This window comes from Malania oleifera, chromosome 4 (genome assembly GCF_029873635.1).
Source record: "Malania oleifera isolate guangnan ecotype guangnan chromosome 4, ASM2987363v1, whole genome shotgun sequence".
In the NCBI taxonomy this organism is placed as follows: Eukaryota; Viridiplantae; Streptophyta; class Magnoliopsida; order Santalales; family Ximeniaceae; genus Malania; species Malania oleifera.
This window is the reverse complement of record NC_080420.1, coordinates 4,110,523-4,125,408: the sequence shown is the minus strand read 5'-3', so window position 1 is coordinate 4,125,408 and position 14,886 is coordinate 4,110,523. Positions and strand designations below refer to the sequence as shown.

Genomic DNA, 14,886 nt, shown 5'->3' with positions numbered 1-14,886 from the left:
TTAAGATTATGTTTTGATTGTGGGACTTGAATATTTGATTCATGTGTTATGCATAATGCATGAATTAAAAAAATATGAATGATGAATGAACTTATTAAATATTTTACATTTAGCTCTATATGTAAATATTACGGGACTCATTTAAATTTAGATTTATATATAAATATTTTATGCATGTATTATTTTTTTAATTTTACATTTAAAAAAAAATTGTATTCATTAAAGAGATGTATTATTTTTTACATTTTATGTTCTTTTCATTTAGAAATTAATAAATAAAATACAGTTTTTTTTTTATAAAAAAATGTCATTTTATATGAAAATTTTAAAAATTTTAAAATAAAATATATATATATTTTTAAACGGGTGACCCGTTACCCGCCCGTTTATTAAATGGGCGGGTTAGGGTTGACATGTGTGTGATCCATTTAACATTGACCCGTTTATGACCCGCCCATTTATGACCCGGCCCATTAGTGACCCGCCCAAACCCGGCCCGCCCGCCCGTTTTGCCAGGCCTAGTGGCAGCGTGCAGAGAAAATCTCGCAGTTTCATAGTGCGAGGTTTAAAGACAGACAAACATAATTTGTATTATTTCAAAATTATCTAAAAATATAATTAGAAGAAATAAATTTTTCAATAAGTTATAAAAATGCCTAATAATTATAATGCTGCAAAATGTTTATTGGATGTAATATTAAAAATTAACAATTAAACATTTTGCAAGACAAAGTTAAATTTATTTTTTAAATTTAAATTTAAATTTGTAAAAAGGGGAAGTTATAATTAAATTTAAATTATAACTTTAAAAAATTAAAATTTAATTAAATTTTATCTAAAGAAATAAATAACAAAAAAAAAAAAAAAGTTTTAAGTAAGATTGAAGCTCTGTAGAGCACATGCAAAATTAATGGGAAATAGATAATGAAATTTGATCCGTGAGTATCGTGAGTTGACAAAAGCTAATCGTGTAAAGAGTGTGACTATTTCTAACACAAGTTTAATCAACTTGAAAACAAGTATGACGAACTCAGTTAGCAGCATTAAGACTCTAATTTACATGTGTAATTATAAATATTATATTACATGCATATAGTCTCTCTAAGGAGTGTATGAAAGATAATAGCAGCATCAATACCTCTTCGTACGTCTTAATTTTTTTGTTTTTACTCTTTTTTATAATATTTTGACTATCCGCATACTAAACCAATTATTTTGACTCATCCTTTTGGTGTTTGAAAGTAGGATTTGGGTCAAATTGGATTATTGTTAGAATGCTTTTTTGTCTCTCCCAAGCCCATTCATATTAAAATAATTAAATTTTTTAAAAATTGAGTCTAATTAAAAAACAAAAATAATAATTATCTCTACAATTCCTTTGACAAAAGGCATGTCTATTGCTAAATTAAAATATATGAAATATTCAAAACACAGAATATATAGTTCAATTTGGCAGGTTGCGCTTCAAGTTAATAATAAGCTGTACTGTGAGAAATGAGGAAGAAGGCAGGGATATTTCATAAGAACGAGATTTATTATTATTTTCTTTCAAGTTCAAAAATTGGACCTCTCTCGCCTTGACGCATGTGTGTAAAAATGAAAGTACAATATTATTTATATAAAATTACAAGATAATAAAAAAAATGTAACATTATTTGCGTGTGGAAACAAATATTTTTAATTTTTCAAAGAATTGTAAAAATATCAAATTAATTTTTTATGTTCTAAATTTATATAAAAAATTTAAAATATATTTTTATTTTATATATTTTTAATTTATTACTTGAATACGTTCATTAAAATATTATTTTCATGAATGTAGAGAAAACCATACTAAACTTTTTGTAATTATACAAATTTAAATTCAAATGCAAAATTAACGATTCTTATATGTTGTAACTACATGCAGTTTGAACTTTAAATTTGGATAGTTAATTAAAGTATAAGTTTAGAGAAATCATGAAATAAACTTTAATTAAGGATATACATACTCTCAAAATTAATATATCACTTAATCAATAATATTTTTTTATAAAAATTAATATACGTAATTAATTAATATACTTTAAGACAAATTGACTAGGACTTTAATGGAGAGAACATATATTAAGTGCTCCCTAAGATTTTCAGTGCATATAGTATATGGCGGTGAGGGGAGGTTAACGTGTAAATGTTTAGAGTGCTGAAACACGTTTACATCTGACGACGCATGTAAATGCATGTAGACATACAAATTTTAGCAATACGAATTTTGCAGTAAAAGACAATTCAATTTAAGGAATTAACTTAACTAGACATGCAAATTTAGACAATACGAATTATGTGTCATTTTTTAGATTTGGCAGTATTGAATTCTTTAGAGATACAAATTATTAAATGATATATACAAAAGAATAAAAAAAATAATCAATTATATACAAATGAAATCAAAACAATCAATGATATACATACAAATAAAATGCAATTAAAGTAATGCTAAACTACTCCGTGCCGCAGCGAGGTCGTCTCTGGGGTCGTGGTGGCTGCCGTCTGCGTCTACCCTCTCCCTGCTCGTCAGCATCATTAGGTGTCCTGGCTCGTCGTGCTGGATGTGAATCCTCTCCCCCAAGAGGTGCTGTATCATCATCATCAGCCATGCAGAGCGCACGCGGTGAGAAATGATACGATGTCTCGGGACGAGAACGAGGCGGCCTAGGGGGTGCATCGACCTCCACCCCATCAAAAAGATCGTCCAATGAAAATGACATGGATGGGGTAGCAGCAGAGTCGGATGGGGCATCAGTCGGTATGCTCGATGGTCCGGCAATATGAGCTGCAGTGGAAGGCGCATAAGGCGCTGACGGGCCGAATAAGTACTCGGCCTGTACGACTGGTGGGGAGGACATGGGAGTTCCTGGACGACTAGAGGAGGCATGTCGTCCTCCTCGTACTGGAGCTGGTCGACCTCCTCGTTCTGGTACATCAGGTCAACCTCCTCGTTCTGGTACATCAGGTCGACCTCCTCGTTCTGGGATCCGTCGACCGTCCTCGTGGACGAGGTCCAGTGCAGTACTCATCAATCGGTGGATCGCAGGATCCGACGAGATCTGGTCTGCCTCAATGACTATGTCAGCCTGCAGGATATGAACATATTTTATTAACGCATTGAAATCGGAACGTATATATAATAAAATGAGTTGTGGCATTAATCTTCTTACGAGGCTCAAATATACAGCTGCGGTCCTATCGACGAAGCGGCGTGTGATAGACCTATACCAAGTGAAGTATGGGTCATCTAGACGCATCGGACTGTGCTCTGCCACTCCTCGTACGATGTAGTCTCGCCGATGCTCCCATGCAGTGACGAATATCGCATGCGTACTCGACCAGTCTGTGACCCCTCGACCGCGCCCATCCATGCCGTGGAGATCGTCCCCAAGAATATCTACCCCCGAAGTCATAAAATGGGGCGGGAATGACCTGTTGAAACCCGAACTGTCGCATGACTCGATCGGGGAGATACCACTCAATAATATGAAAGCATATGAGTGGCACTCGCGCTACCCACAGGTCCCTCCCGTCTGCATAGGCAGGCGACATGTCGGCTAAAATCTCATCCATGTAGGGCATCCATATAAACTGCAGTTAGACAAAACAAAAAGTTAAGCGGACTATATACAACTGAAAGAAAGAAAGAAATACTTTCATGTGCTATACTTTAACTGATTTATACCTCATGCTCCCGGTGCATGTCCAACTCGAACCTATACCAGGGCAATATGTGAAGTGCAACAATCGATGCCCTCAAGTCGTCCCTCCATCTGTATAAGATGAAATGTAAGTTCCCAAATGCAAGACTACTACATATTACGAATTAGTATTCGTAATAGTTATTGAATGAATGAGAAGGGATAGATAAAATTTGTACTAACTGATATGCGAGTCGGAGAGGATCAACCGGACGACCGTCCTGACCCCTCTCAATCTGCAGGAAACCTCGCCGCGTAGGCGCGAATGAAGGAAATCTCTCCCAAGCCCAAACCTGGAGTAAGCGAAGGGGGCCCGCAATCTGTGTCTTCGAGTGGTGCGCGACGTGACACATCTCCCTGTACAACCACGCCAAAGTGGCGGACCCCCAACTGTACGAGTGACACGCTCCGAAGTCCTCAAGAAGTGGAAGGAACATAAAATGCGCATAACTGCCGGAAACATCGGAGAAGATCACCCCACAAATCAAACGCAACAAGTGGGCTCGTGCGTGGCATGCTATCATCTAAACATCTGTATGTGCCAGGAGCTCATGAAACGCATCCCCCTCTAGGAACCACATACGGATGCGTGCACCAACCAACTCGCTGTCAGGCAGAACGACGCCTGACAAACGCTCGCACATAGTAAGCAGGGCGAGTCGACCCTAACGGTCTGTAGGTCCCTCCACTGGTCCGGTAGTGCGACCAGTGACAGCCCATCAATCGGCAACCCGAACAAAACAGCTACGTCCTGTAATGTGACGGTGGCCTCGCCATGAGGTAGGTGGAACGTGTGCGTCTCGTGTCTCCATCGCTCCACCAATGATGTGACAAGATGCCAATCAAGCTGGATATGAGCAATCCGATAAATGCCATAAAACCCTGCATCGCGTATCAGCTGGACAATGCCGGGGTCTGCCTCTAACCAACGCTCGGCAAACTGATTGCCCCCTCGGCAGCACAGGGGCTCCGCATGCCCATCAGCCCACGCTCGGCTGGCCCTGTGATGATCGCCCATCGTCAAGACGCTCGGATCGGACGGCCCTGGATCAATCCTGGAAATGCATCGTTGCATTAGAATAGGTATATACATACAAAAAAAAAAAAAAAAAAAAAACAGGTGTGAAATAGTATAAAACTGCATACGACATCAACAGGACGGTCCCGCTACATCGCCCGAGTGGGTCCTTCTCGGACACCTTGTGCGATTATGTCCTTCTTGATGACATATACTGCACGTGCTCCTTTTCCTACCTTCCCTAGCGTCCATCTCATTGTGTATACGGGAGCTCCTTGGACGACCTTTATGTCAAGCATATGCTGGATTTGCTTGTATAGTCGGAAACGACGATGCTGGCCAGTACGCCTCGTGCATAATCGGCTGAAAATTCACCGCATATGTCGCATAATGTTCTGCGGTTCTCCAACAAGGCTCAACGTACTGCATGGTGTTGAGTCGTGTCTCCGCACATGCAGCGAGAAGGTGGGAGCATGGAAAGTGTAAGGCTTGCCACTTCCCACACGAGCAGCTGTGCAAATCCTGAATGCGCAGGGTTTGCACGTTGTTTCCTTTATGAGGTCCCAACTGCGCAGTCGTGATGCTAAAAGTACCTCTAGACCGGTTGAATGTCGTCACGCGATGTCCGGTCGCCTTCAACTTCCTTCTTTCCATCGCAAGCAATATATGAGGAGTTAATGCATTTCCTCCTGATATTGCATTATGAGCAGCCTCACGTCGGCTATTGAAATAATGTGCAACGCGATAAAATGTCAGTTGCACAAGGGCAGTGATTGGGAGGCTACGAGCGCCCTTAAGGACGGCGTTGAAACATTCGACGAGGTTTGTCATCATGTTCCCATACCTACTGCCCCCGTCGTGGCACTGAGTCCACATATGAGGAGCGGTTTGATCAAAGAATGTCTTCGCGGGTTCCCCACCCTCATCGAAGATCTTCTCCATCCATATGTTAAACTTTCTGACCTGATGCTCCCTTCCCGCGCGCTCAGCCATTCGCTTCAGATTGACACTGTGCACTTTCGTGCTGAAGTTGCTTACAACGTGTGGAAGGCAGAATCGGTGGTGCGCACGCGGTGGCTGCCAATCGGGATTATGAGACACTGCAGCGATGATCCCTGGATGCCTATCTGATATAAGGCAAATGTCGTCCCTATCGGTAATGGAACGAAGACAACACAGAAACCAATTCCATGTGTCCAAACTTTCCTCTTGCACAATAGCGAATGCAAGGGGAAATATTTGCCTATTTGCATTCGGGCACGTCGCAATAAGGAGTTTTCCCTTGTACTTACCATACAAGTGTCTCCCATCTATACATATCATAGGAGGACAGTGGGGAAAACCCTAAATAGATGCTGCGAATGCCCAAAAGACTGATACAAATGTTACGGTCTGATCGCTGCCTGGTATAGGGTTCCACCTCCACTTGACGACAATACCAGGATTATAAGTGCACATTGCTTCCATCCACCTAGGCAACGTCTGATAAGACTTCTCCCAATCACCGAATACTTGGGCAATTGCCTTCTGTTTTCCTAACCAAATTTTCTTATGAGATGGAATAGCCAAAACGACGATCTATGAATTCTTTCAATGTAGCGATTGAGGTCGACGCATCACCCCTTATCATATTCACAATCTCACTAGCAATAAGGGACGACATGATTTGGCTATGGTCTTGCGAGAGGAGTTCATTCAAGCATGTGTGCGGACCACCATATTGAGTGATTTTGAAGAATCGATGTTTCTGACGATACATCGCACGCAGTCTCCAACTGCATTCAGAGTTCTTACACCTAACAACCCATAATAGTGGGGTCGACTGTAGGACGTGGAAGTCATGGTGCGTTCGAGCGTGGTATATTCGCACAGCAGCTATCAATTGATCTTTCGACTCGAATAGCATCCCTTGACTCAGTTATGATGATTCATCCCAACGAGTTACCCGTATAGGAAGCTCGTCACCATGGGACAAATCTACAGCATCTACGTCAATTACACCATACATAGGAGGTTCGACCATGAAATCTGCCGTATACGCGCCATCGTTCAATTGACCGGGGGGGGGTGGGTCGACATCATCGGGGACTCGTTCGTCCCTTCACCAATTTCCTCCTCGTACGTGTCATCTTGTAAATGAACATCGTTCGTGATGTTCATCCCTACGTCCAGCGCGTTGTTTGCTATTGCGAACAACGATCCTGGTTGTTCTGCTGAAACATCTTCGCAAATACCATGATAATTCGTATGAATAGTAGTTCCTTCATACGTCTGCGCCTCGAATGACGATCGTGGACATTCGTTCATATCCACAACAAGCATCCCACCAACATCTGCATCTTCTTCCTCCGCTTCAACCACGTGCTCAATAGACGTTCCCGGTTGCCCATGTGCGGCGACACCCATATGAGGAATGAGTTCGACATACAGTTGCAAAGTCAAATATGTCGTCCCTACGCAGTGTGCATCCAACACCATGCGCAAACCGTAATCACTAGTTACGGGAACAACCTCATAGAAGATTGTATCATGATGCCCCTTAATCGGGTATCTTGTGGTTAACCGCAATGCATATTGATTTGGATCAATTTGCAAATACTTGTATATCTTCGTATGCAATTTAGTTAATTTACACCTATGACCAATTCTAATAGGTTGAACTGGCGGAATACTATAACTAACACCGGTTTGGCCGGTTATAATGTTACCCCCCATGTACAACAATACCGGAACCGGAATACTACTTGAACTTCCTGCCATCTAGATTGACGCCCGGTAAATATAAAAGACCTACGCAAAACAATAATTTTATGTATAAGTCGTATGCTAAGTGAATAGTGAACAAAAATTATTTTCAATACGTTCATGTGCATGCAATATTCTCTAAATGTTTCACTTGTCACTTTGAAAATATTCTTGCATGCAATTCTGACTTCTCTACGAAAAGTCGTATCGAAATTTGGGCAGCATGCCAAGTGTAATTTGATCATTTACCCATTTTTACAATGACCCTTAAACGTTTGCAGACAATATAATAATATAGTTGAAGCATGCGAGAACCTATGATATCTACCAGCATGCAATTCACATCACTGCATCAGCCATGTAGGAGACATTTAAATTCGCGCTTAGAAAACAAATACTTTTAGATATAACATATAATATCTTTGAAATTTTTTTGTAAGCAAGCCTTCAATTAATGCGTGTCACAAATATTTATTTAATATTTCATAAAATTTAATTAACATTTTATATTTATATTATATAATAAAATTAATTAATTATATATATATATATATATATGTATGTATGTATATAGATTCAAAAGCTCCAAAACATCATGTGCCATTGAGTGTATACTAAATAATTAACTTATAATTCCTTCAACTTATATGCATGCGACTATCATATTCACATTGCTTCCAAACATTAATAAAAAATTATTTTTAATATATCATTTATCTCTAATGAACTCATCTTGTCACTAATTTAGAAAGTTATTTTTTATACATAAGAAAGAAAATGAGATTCATTTTTCTAATTTTTTCTTAAACAAAATTTGGAAGGAGTGAGAATTCACACATCAGTTATGATTCAAGTTCAAGTTATGTTGAATTTTATCTAAATTTTAACAAATTTATATATAAAGTTTCAAATTTGTGTCATCAAATACAATATAATTTACAAATTTTGATAAGTCAATATAGAGAAGTGATGCGAAAAGCTTGATGAAGATGACACTACAATGATACATATAAATAATTATCTCCCAAAGGCAACTAGTTAATCACATACCTTTTGTCATTTATATAGTTTGTATTATCAAATTCCAAACACAAACAAATCATAGTCATGTGCAGTAGATCGGATCGTACTCTAACAAAAAAATTTGTATGATTTTGGCATGGAGCACACTCAATATGAGTATATAAGTCTAATGTTGAACAAGTTAAATTAACTTAAATATAACCTTTTAACTTTATTGTTAAGCATTTATAGATCAACAAACTACAACTTATTTGTTACTATAAGATAATTATACAATAGCAAATTTTATAATACTTTTGAAATCCCGAGAAAGATCAATGAAATTTTTAAAAATTTTAAAAAATCTTCACTGAAGTGCAAATGGCTTGATTTCAATATATAGTTTTTGGATTCCAAATTTGGAGGGCTTCTCATTGGGATGTAAAAATTATATTTTGGAAGATTGAAATTAAATTAGAGAAGTAGTAAGAAGATAGTCAATGATATTTTGAATTGTTTTGACCAAAATTTTAACCATAAAATTACGTATCCATATGTATATTTATAGTGGTTCATAGTAAATTAAATTCAAGTTAAGTTCAGCAAGTTTAAATTCAGTTCTAATTATTTTGTACATGATGATGTTACTCGTTTGATTACGAACCACATGTAAAAATGGATGGATCATACTACATTCAAAGTGATGTTATTTTGTATATTATTACCATAAAAAAGAACTATGGTATTGAGAAAGGGGGGGGGGGGGTAAAAGAAAAGGGGAAGCACTTGAATTATTGAATATGATTATTATAAGTTTGTAGAATGACCATACTTTAAAAGAAAAAAAAAAAAAAGGTTTTTAAAATTGATCAAGATAACCAAACTATATTATAATATTCTTCAATGGAACCACACATCCGAGGGTACTATTGTCGCCCTTGTTAAGAATTAGGAAGGACTTGTAATACCCATTAGAAACGGCATTGTGCATTCCAAAATAACTTTATCAAAGTGAGTTAAGACCCACAAACAACACAAAAAATACAAACAAACAAATGTCCTAAACACTATTTCTTCTTTGATATTAATGAATATGTAAATTTAAAATATTGAAGATAAAATTTGAAGCATAAATATTTGATCAATATACTTTTTTTTTATTTCAAAATTTCAGATTATATTATTAAAAATTTAAATGATTATGCGGAGTATATACAAATACTATTAAAGACATAAACGTTAATGAAATTATTAATTAAAAAAACTAACCTTCCTCTAGATGCAGCAACGAACCCAAATAGTCGGAACGCGGCGTGTGATATCAAACCAACTCAAAACATAAATAATTATCTCATGTAAATCTCAGTAAGTTAAATAAAATATTCACGTTTTTTTTTCTAAATATTAAATAACATACCCCATTTTCGGCTCTTAAATAGCCTCGCCTCGCCTTCGCCCGAGCCCGAACGATCACCTGCACCTCGAACGGTCACCTGCCAACGCAACGGTCCTCTGCAAGCTCGAAGGAAGGTCTGCAACTTTTCTTCTCTTCTCCTCTACACTATTGTGTTCTGAGAAGGCTCAGGGAGGAATTCAGCAGGCAAAACAAATCTCGCAGGTTGGACCTGCGAGATTTACCACATGTCACGATGCCTCGTAATCTCGCAGCCACGCGTCGCCTCTCCGTTCGATGGTTTCTTAAATCTCGCACGTTGGACCTGCGAGATTTACCACGTGTCACGATGCCTCGTAATCTCGTAGCCACGCGTCGCCTCTCCGTTCGATGGCTTCTTAAATCTCGTATGTTGGACCTACGAGATTTCTTCACCCGTCGCCACACGTCACGTGACCCCTGTTTCTTTCTTTGCCACGCGTCGAAGGCAGAGTGACCATCAGTTTAAATCTCACAGCATGAAGTTGCGAGATTACGTGAGCATTATTTTGGAAAAAATTTTCGCAAACAGAGTATTATTTTATATTTTATTTATTTTTAATTATAAAACAAAAAAAACTCCACGAAACGTTCTCTTCTCTTCCTCTATTTCCTCGCTGCTCTATAAATACTTGAACCATCATTAGCTCCTGATTGGAAACCTAAGAAAGCCTGCACCCCATCCCATCTTGTTATTATTCTCTTTTCTTTTGTGCGAAGAGATATTTGATTTGATTAGGTTTTGATTTTGATTTTGGGAAAGGTTTGAAGGAACAGGAAAAATGGAGATGATGAGCAGCCAAGCAGGAGCAGGGAAGAAGCCTAAAACCAAGATCGTTTGCACTCTAGGACCCGCGTCGAGATCTGTTCCCATGGTGGAGAAACTTTTGAGGGCAGGCATGAACGTCGCCCGCTTCAACTTCTCCCACGGATCTTACGCCTACCACCAGGAAACCCTCGATAATCTCAAGGCCGCCATGAACAACACCGGTCTTCTCTGTGCCGTCATGCTCGATACCAAGGTATGTCTATATCTCTCCTTGTATTAACATTAAGGGATTTCTAGTTTTTAGTACTTTGTTTTGATTTTCTTTCTTAATAAGAAATGATTTTGACTCAAATTTTGGTGTTTTCCGAAGGGGTTGGTTGATTTTGTTTCTTCTAGTGATGTGAATTTGTGTCCTTTCCCCCTACTTTTGCAGGGAAGTGGGGGCCCTGTTATGTTGATGTTCTTGTCGTGTGTGATTGGTCTGTGATGTTGATGTTTCTTTTTATAGGATGAGAATATTTATTAGGTACTTGCGAGATGGGTTCTGTCGTTTCTCGTCTTTTACCCCCATGTAGTCTGTCGTCCTTTATGCGCGATGGTTTTGAATTACTTCTCGGTATCTTCTTGCTGGTCGCTGATTAAGGCCCCTTCCCTCGCCTCTCCTATCGTGCAAGTTATTCCCTCTCCTCCTCTTCCCCCGGAGTGTGGCATTAAGAAAACTACTTAAGAGTTATGATTCCTGCTTGTAGGAGTTCAGCAAATTAATTGAACCGGGTGAGATGGGATGCATACTTAAGTGAACGAGAGAGAGAGAGAGAGAGAGAGAGAGAGAGAGAGAGAGAGAGAGAGCTTTTGCCTTTTAGGAGTTCAGCCTTGGTTGGAAGCTTCTTTTTATTTTTTATTTTCTGTTAGTACATAGTATGAGGGCGATCCTCCCATTTCTATTCAATTGTCATGGTTCTTAAAGTCTTGAAACATCCACGCCCCTGCTCCAGTGTCAATTAGATGGGAAGGATCTACCTTGAAATACTACATTTGGCATTTACTATTGTCACTTTTCTAGCTGCAACTGTATTTTCTTGCTTTCTAAAGTCCCAGTGAAGTTTTTCTTCATTTCCAATTTGTGAAATGCATTAACTTAGAAGGTTCATGAAAGTTGGTGGTATGCTAAGAACTAAGAACCTTCAGAACATATTCTTAATAAGTGATATTAACCCTCCATTCTTGGCTTCTTTTTGGGTCCACCACTGTGGGCTTTTTTTTTTTTTCTAGAGTTTATCACCCTTTGACCTTCAAAAGGATTGGAAGATAGCATTATTTTAATCGTTGTATTATTGATTTTTTTTTATAGTTGTACCATTATGGAGGACTTTTTGTCCTCCTTTTGTACTTTGTTTCGATTTTTAATAAATTTTTCTCTTCAGAAAAAAAAAAGGAATGTGGTCACCCTTCATTACATTTTTCTTGCTGATTCTTATTATATTATACCATAAACTTAATATTTATATTGCATATATGGTTAAAAAAAAAATCATCATTCTTTAGTTGCCTTTGTACAATATCCTGCCTATGCAGATCAAGGCCTAGTTTCATTTGTGTTTTCCCTCTCTCTGTCACTCTCTCTCTCTCTCTCTCTCTCTCTCTCTCATAATACAGATTCCATGTTATTCAAGCTTCTTTCCCTCCGTTTAGCCATCCCAGTGGTAAGATTTTAAAGGGTGAGGTTAGATAAATTCAAAGATAAGAAAATTTCTCGACTTTATTGACTGCTCATTTCATTTTACAATATCACAGGGTCCGGAGATTCGAACTGGGCTTTTGAAGGATGGCAAGCCCATCAATCTGAAACAGGGCCAAGAGATCACAATATCAACTGATTATAGCATTAAGGGCGATGAGAACATGATTTGCATGAGCTACAAAAAGTTGGCTGAGGATGTAAGGCCGCAGAGTGTGATACTTTGTTCTGATGGCACAATCACATTGACAGTTCTCTCGTGTGACACAGAATTGGGTTTGGTAAGATGCCGCTGTGAGAACTCTGCAGTTCTTGGCGAGAGGAAGAATGTCAATCTTCCCGGGGTCATTGTGGACCTCCCAACTTTGACAGACAAAGATCAGGAAGATATATTAGAATGGGGAATCCCCAATAAAATAGACATGATTGCCCTGTCATTTGTTCGAAAAGGTTCAGACCTCGTGGAAGTTCGAAAGCTGCTAGGAGAGCATGCAAAAAATATCCTTCTTATGTCAAAGGTTCAATTTCATCTTACAAAATTTAATTGTCTTGACTAAGTCAACTAATTAGTTGAATATGGGAATTGTCTTTTAGTTGAATTATTGGAATGCACCAAAATATAAAAAATAAGTATTAGGATGAGGCTTGAGATGTAGTTAAGCAATAGGCCATGTTAGAAAAGAAAAATAATACAATTGCTGCAGATTTCTCCTTTCCTATCTTTTAATTTTTCTATTGATTCTATAGATTGAAAATCAAGAAGGGGTGGCAAATTTTGACGAAATCCTTGCAAATTCAGATGCATTTATGGTGGCAAGAGGTGACCTTGGCATGGAAATTCCTATTGAAAAGATTTTTCTGGCACAGAAGGTGATGATCTACAAGTGCAACATCCAAGGAAAACCTGTTGTTACTGCAACCCAAATGTTGGAATCCATGATAAAATCTCCCAGGCCGACTCGAGCTGAAGCCACCGACGTTGCCAATGCAGTTCTAGATGGCACAGACTGTGTGATGCTGAGTGGTGAAACAGCTGCTGGAGCTTACCCAGAACTTGCAGTTCAAACAATGGCTAAGATTTGCATAGAAGCAGAAAGCACACTCAATTACGGAGATGTCTTCAAAAGGATAATGGAAAATGCACCAGTACCTATGAGCCCCTTGGAAAGTCTGGCTGCTTCTGCTGTTAGAACGGCGAACTCTGCTAGGGCAGCTCTTATATTGGTCCTGACCAGAGGAGGAAGTACTGCAAAGCTGGTTGCTAAGTACCGGCCTGGCATGCCTATATTGTCCGTGGTTGTTCCTGAAATAAAGACTGATTCCTTTGATTGGTCCTGCAGTGATGAAGCTCCGGCGAGGCATAGCCTTATTTTTCGGGGGTTGGTTCCACTTTTAAGTGCAGGATCTGCTAGGGCTTCTCATGCTGAGTCAACTGAAGAAGCGTTGGAATTCGCCATTCAACATGCGAAGGAAAATGATCTCTGCAAGAATGGTGATTCTGTTGTGGCTCTTCACCGAATTGGATCTGCATCTGTAATCAAGATCTTAACTGTGAAGTGAATATCATTTTGACGGGCTTCTTTCTTTTCGGCCATTTTGATTGATGGTTGAGAGTAGATTATTTAGGATGAAAGGAAATTTTGTTTTTCCTTGTTTGATTTCATTACTGTTCTTGAATAGGAATCCTATTATTATATTTTTTTTGAGAATTCATTGCCCAAAAGTGAATTCAGTAAGTGATATCTAAATGTTAGGGTATCAAACTGTTGCTCTAAAGCTACCACAAAACCTTCCTCGCTGATCTTTCAATCTTTTATTCAGTTTTATATAAAAAGCCATTTATTCATCCCTTTCCAATCCATAAGCAGGTGGGAAAGAGTCAGATGCTCTTTGCATGGGCATATGAAGGTGTATATCACAGAGTTTGGCCCATGTTAAATGGCTCCACATCTGCCTACATAACACTAGCTCAAATAAGCAGAAAGTCCACTCCATTTACAATGTTCTGAGTTGCCACAAAGAAACCAGAGAGGGCAAAGATAACTAGAATAAGTAATAAACTGAATAACTTCTACAATGCACCAGTGTACGAGAAGACACCAGACTCAGAGACAAATTTGTAGTTTCTAGATTCAGATTAGGTAAAATAAGTATGAAACACGCAACTTCGCAGATTTAGATTTAGTAAAACACAATTTACATAAGCAGGGCATCAACATCCAAACAGCAAAGAAAAGAAAAATGGTCAAATGAACTCATCATATTCAATTCTCATATGTGCTAGAAGCACCTTCGGGCAAATTTGATGATGATGATGATGATGATGAAGCGGTGGAGGAAGAATTCCCACCATTGCCTGAGGAAGAAAACAACCCATTAAAAGGACAATGGATAAAAAATCTTCTCCCATTTTCGTTCCTCACATCCCCCATTATCTCGCCCTTCACCACCACC

The 14,886-nt window shown here is 38.6% G+C and overlaps 1 protein-coding gene across 1 annotated transcript; it reads left to right on the top strand.

The window, feature by feature from the left end:
- Positions 1 to 10,523: 10,523 nt before the first annotated feature.
- Positions 10,524 to 14,277, top strand: LOC131153319 (pyruvate kinase, cytosolic isozyme). The gene is made up of 3 exons (XM_058105540.1): positions 10,524 to 10,947; positions 12,489 to 12,950; positions 13,180 to 14,277. Exons 1-3 carry the CDS (start codon positions 10,708 to 10,710, stop codon positions 13,990 to 13,992), a joined length of 1,515 nt encoding a protein of 504 aa, XP_057961523.1. The 5' UTR covers positions 10,524 to 10,707; the 3' UTR covers positions 13,993 to 14,277.
- Positions 14,278 to 14,886: the final 609 nt, after the last annotated feature.

Bases quoted from the DNA above. Each gene is read 5' to 3' on its own strand.
- LOC131153319 (XM_058105540.1), top strand. From the start codon at position 10,708: ATGGAGATGATGAGCAGCCAAGCAGGAGCAGGGAAGAAGCCTAAAACC. The intron at 10,948-12,488 runs GTATGTCTATAT...ACAATATCACAG, and splicing joins CCGTCATGCTCGATACCAAG to GGTCCGGAGATTCGAACTGG. The intron at 12,951-13,179 runs GTTCAATTTCAT...TTGATTCTATAG, and splicing joins ATATCCTTCTTATGTCAAAG to ATTGAAAATCAAGAAGGGGT.